Here is a 9,724-nt window from a genome sequence, read left to right as displayed (position 1 = left end):
GTGTGTGGCTTTTACTTTTTAGTTTGGGAAGACGTTTGATGGTCTTCAAGGGACGTAGTACCCTTAGAACCCTCAGAGATTTGATGACACTGATGTCTTTCCCCTTACTGCTCCCCCTGTGGATTGGAGACAAACAACAGGACATCAATACGCTATATGGTGAGACATAAACAGAGATATGAATTCTAGATTATTGCTTGGGTTTCCTTTTGCTCTTAATGTAGAAGATAGTTTCGATATCACCATGCAACAGTTAATACTGCAGTATTTATCATGTATTACATGTATTTGTTGTGGATTGTCTATTATCAAAAATCTTTGGTTTTTCTTCAAGCAAGTCTTCAAAGGCCTTCACAATTTCACACCCATTGTAGGTTTTCCGTCTACCTTCTGTAGGCATTCCAAAAGCATAACACATTCAAGTAAGTATGTCAGGGAAACTATCAGGCATTTTCCAGTGCAATGCCCAGCCAAACCTCTTTCTTTCTTTTGGGTTTTTAGCTGTGTTAGAGCAGACAGGGGAATGGAGGTCTGGGATATGGAGGCTGTTTGTGTTAATTGTAAGTAACATGACAAGACTGAGGGTTCATTAAGATGCAGAAGGTTAGCAGACTTGAGTCCAACTGTATCTTGTCCCCAGAAGAACTTGAGGAAGCTCAAACCAGGAGACAAAGACAAGTTACAAGGACATTTCATTGCATTCAAACCAATAAGGAAATAAAAAGAAAGAACTGTTGATAAACCTCCTGCCTCCAAAGCACATTTGGATTTTTACAAGAAGATATTCAAGAAACTGGCCATTTTGAAGAACTTAATGTTTGGCATCACATTGGCCTAAGTCTGTCTACACTGGATGCATCAAAGTTACTTATCTCAAAATATTTACTAACATGGACCAATCAGGTAAAAGCATAGGACTAAAATAAAGTAATGCTTTATTTTTTCAAAAAAAAATATGAATAATAAATAATAATAACAAAATGGCATTAAATAAATAACATGAAAAAAGATATGAAATAAAATAAATAAATAAAGGGTCAATAATTAGGTTATTTAAATAGAGTACAACAATTCCAAGGGTTATTTGAGAATTAAAAATAATAAAACAATTAATTAATTACATGAAAAAATAATGCTGGATAAATAATTTTTGATAATGGGTTAATAATAAGATTATTTAAATATATAACTAATATGATTCATTATAAAAAATGCAACGTCATTTCAGAATAAAAAACATTTAAACAAAAAAGATAAATATATAAATATTGAGGTTAATAATGAGGCTTTTTAAATATACAGCTAATAGCATTAATGGTAAAAATGTAAATAAAGCTATTTTATTTTAGACAGAAGGTTGGAGTAGTAAACAAAAAAAACGACTGTCAATGAAATCCACAACTGAAGCTTCTATATTAGACTACTCTACTAATGATATTCCAATTTCGCACCATAAAACACCCAGTGTAGACAGCGAATCTGTATTGACCTAGGATCAGTCTTGTGAATATGGCAGACTTATTTCTTTTTTTCTTTTTTTTTATAGTATTTACACAGGTCCCAAACAATCAGAGAAACTTCAATTCAAGCGGCCAAGACAGCTGTCTTTAACTTATGAACTTCCAGGCAAGTCCCAGCTGAAGACTGGCCAGCTCATGGCAGATTTGATTGAGTCGGAGCGTTGGAAAGGTCCAGGTCACAGATAATCAATTACTCGCTCCGGACTGTGCTCAGAGAGAGGTGTGCAGTACAGTAAGCAGTGTGCAAAAAGTGTGACCTCTTCTGTTAACTCTGTGTTCAGTCATTTAGGTTCACAGATGGACCTGTTCGAACCAATGTAAGTCATGGAAAAACAAAACAAGCAGTGGAATGGAGAGAACCAGAGCAGATGAGCAAAGGAAGAATGGGTCTGGAAGGGAAAAAAGAAAGAAAGAGAGAGAAGCCATCACGTGAGCTGGACGGTAGCCGTGCGGACAATAAGGAGGGGAGACTTTACCCAGAGAGGCTCCTGTCGATCACCAAGGTGTAGACATAAGAGAGGATCAGAGACAGACACCGGAATAGAGAAAGAGACAGAAAAGAGAGGGATACACACACGGAGAGAAAAAGAGAAAAGAGAGACAGGAAAAGAAACAAGATACCGGGAGTGGCTTGGCAGAGGAACAACATCAATATGAGAGACAGACAGACAGAGAAAAAAGACCAAACAAACAAACAAAACGAAAACCCTCAGCGAATGATTAAAAGAGTTGAAAGCCCCATGTTCAGATATTAGGAAGCAAAGACCAAGTCAAATGAAATTCAAGATGCACTAAGCAGTGTTTCACACTTGTTAAATAACATTATTGCAAACTTGATCACAGCTGACAAATATGCTTGAATTGGTCTTCAAAAACAATTGCTTTTGTGTGATTTGTGTGATGTGATCTAATAGGTTACAATATTTTAAACTTTGCTTAATGCGTCTTTAAATAATGTATTCAAAAATTCTATAGAATGTTGGACAGTAGGGAGGGGCTTAGCAAAGTGTCAGTTATTCTTAAAATCCAGACTCCTTAAAACGTTTAAAGGCTGATAAGAGTAAATAGTGTACAGATCTGAGATGAGATCATATCTATCAGTTTATTTCACAACCAAGCTCATTATCTGAGTAAAGATCAGCACTTACCACTGTAGTGTTATATAGTGAGTACTGGAACATCTGATTTCTGCTCTAGAAAGTTTTTTATTTGTTGCCTATGCACACTTATTTTTAATCCGGGTGCAAGATTGCATTGTACACTGATATCAATATGCGCTGAAATATATATATATATATATATTATATATATATATATATATATATATACACACACACACACACACACACACACACACACACACACACACACACACACACACACATACACACATACATACATACATGTTTGGGGTCGGTAAGATGTTTTAATGTTTTTGAAAGTCAAATATGTTCACCATTTATCTGATCAAAAATACACTTAAAACAGTAGCATTATGAAATATTATTACAATTAAAAACTTTCTATAATATATTTAAAAATATATATATAAATATTTCAAACTGCAAAAGGCAAATGTTATTTTTCAATACAACTTTTTAGTACCAACATAAATGTCTTAAATGCCTCTTTGACCAGTGTAATGCATCCTTCCTGAATAAAAGTATTATTTCTTTCAAAATATATATATATGTGTGTGTATGTGTGTGTGTGTGTGTACTTCAGACATTATTTTATTCACAATATTATATACCCTGTTAAATGTATATAATTAAGATAAATAAAAACAAAACCTGTGCTGACCGGTTAATCAAATTTTGCTGCTTTATTAGTGAATAATTCATGCCAATTGCCAACACACACACACACACACACGCACACACACGCATACACACACACACACACACACACACCCCCGAGTCTCCTGCTCTTTTGGGTATTGACTCTGACTGCATCATTCTTATACACTAACCCCTGCCAGGTATTTGGCAGGTCTTATACTCTGGGCCTTTCCCCAATCAATGACTGATGATTCAAACTTGTCACACTTATAGATTAGGACAACCCACTGCTGTAGGGGAGAATCCTCCCTCTCCCAGGCCAGCTCTCAATGCAGGGGGAGATTCTCGAAACTTCAGCCTTGAATCAGCACACTGTCCCTGCGTTCCATTCGGAAGAGCTCATCCCTATGCCCTAATCCCTTCAGAGGGTTTACCCTCTAGAGTGAGAGCTTTGAAGGGATGAAGGATGTAGGGGTAAAACATTTTTTTGGAACACACTTCTGCGTCATCTAAACAAGACGATCAAGGAGGCGCCTTCGCCAAACATTTTGTAAATTGCTGATCCCCAGTTGGCTTTTTACGTTAAATATAATGTATATTCATATGTTATGTAATATGTATTTGTAATGTATATTGTGTTTATGTATTTGAAACATTTGAATGGACTGATAAGGTAGCTGTAATGTATTTTGTTGAAGTACAAAGTCATTTTGACCATAATAGTGTGCCAAATCTAAAGTATAGATGAATACTATACATACATTTATAGGTGAAGTCGAACTCTCTGATGCCAAACAACTTTCTGTGCAAAGGATCATGGGGGCCAAAGTGTCCATCCTTTTTAAGTTGCCAGTTTTGAGCACTTCGGTTTGGAACGACCCTTTAATATTGCCAGCCATGATCGTTTTTACTCTGAATTGCCCTTTGGAGGACGATATATCCCGTTTGATATGCACCATGTATCAGACACTTGAGCCGGAATGAAGGTGGAATCCATAACTGACTGCAATCAAAGACTATAGAATACCCAAGACATGTCACTCCTATAGTTTTGAATAGGGAAAAATGCAAACGCTCAATATTATTCCCGCTCAATTGCAGGAAGCCAAAGTCAGTGTGTCACTGCAGCTGCTGTTAAAAGTCCCAGTAGCTTTAGAAACATGAGCTAGCTTGAAAAATACGCTTTTTATAATGCTATTTGATGAAAAGTAATAACATTTATGACACCGTTGTTGTCAGATTTCTTTGGTGATTTCAAATATGAAATTTAATCTTAAGTGTCATGAACAGTTTTGGAGAATTTGATGTTTCCCCATTCAATGAGATAGGAGGTGCACTTTCATGCCCGAGAGGCCTTTCAAAGATGGCCACCGAGTGACACTTGTCTTAAAAGGACATTGCTGCAATGTAGCCAAAATATCTGCCACACTGCAGTTGCCTCAAGGTGGCAGTGTGGGACAGTATTTGAGTAATTATCAAGCATACATACAGTCCCACACTTCTACAGCGGTTATGGGATTGCATGCTTCTCAGGTATTTGTATTAACTTCATTCTGAGAATGAAAGTGGCAAAAAAACAATCATTTGTCGAGTCATTTTTTTTTTCTTTTGGGGAAACTGGAACACATGGGCAAGCCTTTTCTCCACCAAACCAAGGTATTCTGGGTCATCTGAGATGCTTGCTTGTTACGTGACCATGCCTTTACCCAGAATGCATCCATTTAGAAAGCATTAGGCAGTGGAGAGAATAACAATTGTTCACTCAAAAATAAATTCACCCTCATTCTGAATCAAACCTGCATACTGTTAGTTTTAGCATGGGACACAAAGTTAGACTTTTAAAAAACACACAAGTTTGAAACAATATGAGGGTGAGTAAATAATCACAGGAAATAATGAAAGGGCAAATCCTTTCATTTCGTGTGTGTGAGTGCAAGAAAGAGAATGAGTTAAACAACAACAGATAGGACAGAAGATGAACATCAAAAACACCACTTAATGAGGAGCAACTGTCAACCTGGAGTCCTCTTTCTTTTTTTCCTTAAGCTATCCTTCTGTATCTCTTGTTCTCTCTATCTCTCCACATCTCTTGTTGTCTCTCTTTTTCACTTACTTTTTAGACTCTACAAATGGAGGCCCAAATGATATACAGCTTGACAGCTGGAGTCTGTCCAAGGAAGCTTAGTGCTGATAGAGGGAGAGGAGAGGAGAGGAAAGAGGAGGAAAGGAAAGATGAAGGGGATAGGATGGGGAAGAATTGTTTTTAGGAATGAGAATAGGAAGAGACACAGGACACAAACAGATTTGATAGGGTGGAGAGGCTTCATTTAGATTAGGGTCAGGGGGCGAGGGATGAAATTGGGTGTTGCTTGTGGAGTGATTTTTAACTCAAAGCAGGGTTTAAACCTATCATGCCATGTGATAGGTTTCACTATGGGCATTCAGCTAACACACAGTCATTCATATCAGCATACAGTGTGCCTTCTTTTGACAAATATTTCAACAAAACAGAAACAAATGTTTAACTTAAACAGTTTGAATCATTTTTATTAAAATAAAAAAATATATAAAAATGGTGTTTAAAAAATTAAATTTTATTTTAATCAATTATATTGATATAAATAAAATAAAATACCATTTAAAAAGTTTCAAATGTTTTTGAAAGAAATCTATTAAACTCAGCATGCCTGCAATTATTTGATCAAATACAGTTTAAAATAAACCTGATAAATCCTTTCCAGCGTTCTTTGAGGAAGAAAAGGTTCAAATGAGCAGCATTTATTTGAAAAAGAAATGTTTTGTAATATTATAAATGTCTTTACTGCAATTTTGATACATTTAATGCTTTCCTGCTAAATAAAAATATAAATTTTTTGAAAAAACAAAACAAAAACACTGATCTCAAACTTTTGAACAGTAATGTATATATTAATACATTGTTTAGAAATACATCAATTAGACTCAAATATTACATTTGAAGCCACTATATGCATGCTGATAGTTTAACTGATATAAATAATCATGTCCACCTTCCTCAGTCTCAGATTTTTATTTTCTGTTGATGGCAAATTTGCTTTTAAAGGAGTTTGGATTAAAAAACAAAATGCCACAAAATAATATCAGTATATATTCTAATTCCATTTAGAGGTGTGAGGACACTTTTAATTCAACAAAGACTAGTGTTATGTCATTTAAGTCACTCTGCAATCCCCACATAATCTTACACACACACAGTATGAAAAGCATGTCTTGTATACGCATATTAGTAGTAGTCTGGCCTATGGGACTGAGGAGGATGTACACATACTAGATAATAATTTGCTTACAAGAAAAATTAAAAGGGACTACACAAAAGTAAAAATCATTCCACGCTCAGAGCCCCATCAGCAGTGTTTACTCATTCTCCTTTCTTAGTGACTAGCTGATATTCCCGCTGTAGGGTTCAGCTGAATTCTTAAAACATCCTCTTTATATCCCCAGGCCGTGCAAAGGAAAAAAACTAGAGTACCTGTGGCAGGATTGGCTCTCGGTGATCCAGACATGGAAACCGCCTGGGCACTAAAGGGCTACAGGTGCCTGGAGACCCCTCACCCCCACAGGGCCCCATAGGGCTCAAAAATACCCTTTTCAGCAGAGCAAAAATGTGAGGGGACAGGGAATAGTCGGTTGGAGGAGTAATGATGAATGGAAAAGAGCCCTGATACTCAAAAACAATGAAACATTTAGATTATTTAAACTATTCTGTAGATTCCATGTCAGTGTAAGTAAAATGTAAAAAAAAAAAAAAAAAAAAAAATCAACTTTAACATTCTACTGAATACGAAATAAACAAATGTATTAGTAAAAATTAGATACGATTTATTTAATAGCAATTTATACAAATATTTTTTAGATCATGTTGTATGTCATGGAATTTCTAACAAATTATTCAATTGATTTATTAGGAAATGTAGATTATATTCATTTGGAAGTAAAGCATTTTTTTCAATTTCATGTTATGGTTCAAGTAATATTGTGTTACATATTTCACCTAAACGTCCATTTGGGAAATAAAAATAGACACAAATAAAAAAATTATTCACATATAAAATGAATGTGCGATAAAATACATGTCGACGTTATTCGTCACATAATTTGGCCTCGGAAGAATTTGATAAGAAATGTTTGAGCTCGTATTGAAATCGCTAATTGTGGTGTCTTGGGAAAACTAAGCGCAGATTGCAACAATGTTAAGATCTCTTCTGAAACTGACGTGCGAGATTACTGGGGTCTTTTAGCCTTAAATCTGAGATCGGAGCTAAATTCTCCATTTTCTCTCCCATTTCTACCTTGTAAAAACAACATATATATGACTAAGAACACATTTGAGCTTTTGTAGGTTTTGACTGGAATTGTTTCAGAGAAATAAATATTAAAGTATTGATGGAAGTCAAGGTTAAAGAATGAACGCAAAGGTGTTTTGACAAACTGTTTAGCATGAAGAGGAAGGACTGTGTGTGACATGAGATAGAAGTTGAATAGTGAGAGATGAAATATGGACAGAAGTTTGTGTGCATCGCATAGTGCTAATGGCAGGAGTTGGATGGGAAAGAAATAGAGGCATTATCAAGAAGGGAGCTGATTGGTCAGAGAGAGAATAGAGTGGTTTGATGTGTGTGTACCATGAGAAAAGCCTTTATCTTTGTGTCTGATTGAGTGAGACAGAATGCAAAGTGACAAAAAAATTGAGATAGAGAGCTCAAAAGAAGAGAACAGTGCTGACAGGAGATGAAAAAAGGAAAAGACCAAGAGAGAAAGGGGCAGAGAGTACTGACGAGGCTCCAGGGTGGCAGTGGGGCAACAGGGGGGTGGAAGAGAAGATAAGAGGCAGCAGGCAGCACTTTGGGGAAGGAAATGGTTGGGTAAAAGGGAACTTACGTGAAGGCAAAGGCTACCAGGGCACCACTAACCACTACAAAGTCCAGAAAGTTCCATAGGTCACGAAAATATGAGCCCTCGTGCAAAACCATGCCTAACACCACCATCTGAAAAACAGAGCAGAGGATTCAAACAAATAGATACAATGATAGCAATAGCACAAGTCCATTCACACACACTTTACCTTGATGAGCATCTCAAAGGTGAAGACCCCAGTGAAGACGTAGTCAAAGTAACGCAATACCTGGAAAAAAAGAAGCAAATGTATAATCTATATGAGAACAAATCCATGTTATCCTGTGAGTTTTTGTCCTTATTAGCTGTTGGGACCAGCTGTTTGTTGCTTGAGTATAAATATTTATTAGTAAAAGCAGATTAGATTTATTTAAAAGTTTCACCATTAAAATTACTTCTAGAAAGCTTAATTAGGTCACAAGTAATATTCAGAACATTAGTCTTACGTTGTTTCGAGGTGATTCCGGCCACACCGGATCTTCCGCAGCTAAAGCAATGCTGCTCATAGCGATGACTGACAGAATACACATCTCGAAATAACGTAGCGTCAGGATGTAATGACAACATCTTCGGAACCTGAAAACTCACATTGGTTAAGATCAATAAATTTACTTTGCACACATGCGCTTACACATATCAACACACACTTACGGGTTGGTTGTGGATAGGATGAAACAGGAACTGAACGGGGGAATGGGTTTGGGGCCATCTTCATCGCCACCATCGTCTTCCTCCTCTTCTTTCTTCTCTCCTCCTTTAGCTGGCTCGGTGTTGGCATTCTTGTTCACTGCACAATGAAGGGAATGTGGGATGAAGGACGTGTACGGAAATCCACAAACATAATCAAATATTAAACAGCACAAAATTTGCTTTTACTAGCACACATACTGTAAAGGCATCTTACTCAATGACACAGCTGAACGGATCTGTGATATTGAATTCTGTATAAAAACGGTGGTTTGGTTTTTTTATTATTTGGTTTTCCTTATAATACTTGCATTTTAAAAGTTTTTTAAAATGCAATTATTATATTAATGTATACTTTTCAATTGTTTTATATTTAAATAACATTGTTTTCTAAAATTAATTGTTTTCAGTTAATTTTAAATTTTTTCAGCTATCTGTTTTTTTTTTATTCTCCAATTCCATATGACACATTTTACCGCATTTGAATCGAATTTCTCTCCCCAAATCAATGCAAAGAAAAAAAAGTGAACAAAAGGCATGCAGATAGGCCTAAAATTCAGCCAAAAAAAACAAAAATGTATTCATCCTCATGATGTAATAAATCTGTTTGGCTTTCTTTCTTCTGCAGAACATACAAAAAAGATACAAGTAACAATGTTGAAATAGAATGAAATAGAAAGAGATCCAAAAACTGGATTATTGGCTTTTATTGTATAAAAAAGAAAAAAAATGTTTTTCATTTTTAGGAGAACAGTCCCTTCCCTTTAAATGCTCCTTGACTTTTCTGCATTCACACATGCACAT

General features: G+C 35.8%; 1 protein-coding gene across 1 annotated transcript in view; it reads right to left on the bottom strand.

The window, feature by feature from the left end:
* Positions 1-15: 15 nt before the first annotated feature.
* LOC113076290 (voltage-dependent P/Q-type calcium channel subunit alpha-1A-like) overlaps positions 16-9,724 on the bottom strand; it is a gene marked incomplete at its 3' end in the record, with an annotated part of 81,766 nt that continues 72,057 nt past the window's right edge. Inside the window, exons 24-29 of the mRNA XM_026248951.1 lie at positions 8,885-9,020; positions 8,680-8,809; positions 8,403-8,462; positions 8,219-8,325; positions 1,997-2,008; positions 16-116 (exon numbers count right to left, since the gene is read on the bottom strand). Of these exons, the coding sequence (XP_026104736.1) occupies positions 16-116; positions 1,997-2,008; positions 8,219-8,325; positions 8,403-8,462; positions 8,680-8,809; positions 8,885-9,020 (546 nt within the window). The remainder of the gene's footprint in view (positions 117-1,996; positions 2,009-8,218; positions 8,326-8,402; positions 8,463-8,679; positions 8,810-8,884; positions 9,021-9,724) is intronic.

This window comes from Carassius auratus, unplaced genomic scaffold, assembly GCF_003368295.1.
Source record: "Carassius auratus strain Wakin unplaced genomic scaffold, ASM336829v1 scaf_tig00019666, whole genome shotgun sequence".
NCBI classification, from domain to species: domain Eukaryota; kingdom Metazoa; phylum Chordata; class Actinopteri; order Cypriniformes; family Cyprinidae; genus Carassius; species Carassius auratus.
Note: the sequence above shows the minus strand (reverse complement) of the source record. Positions and strands in the feature narration are given on the sequence as shown.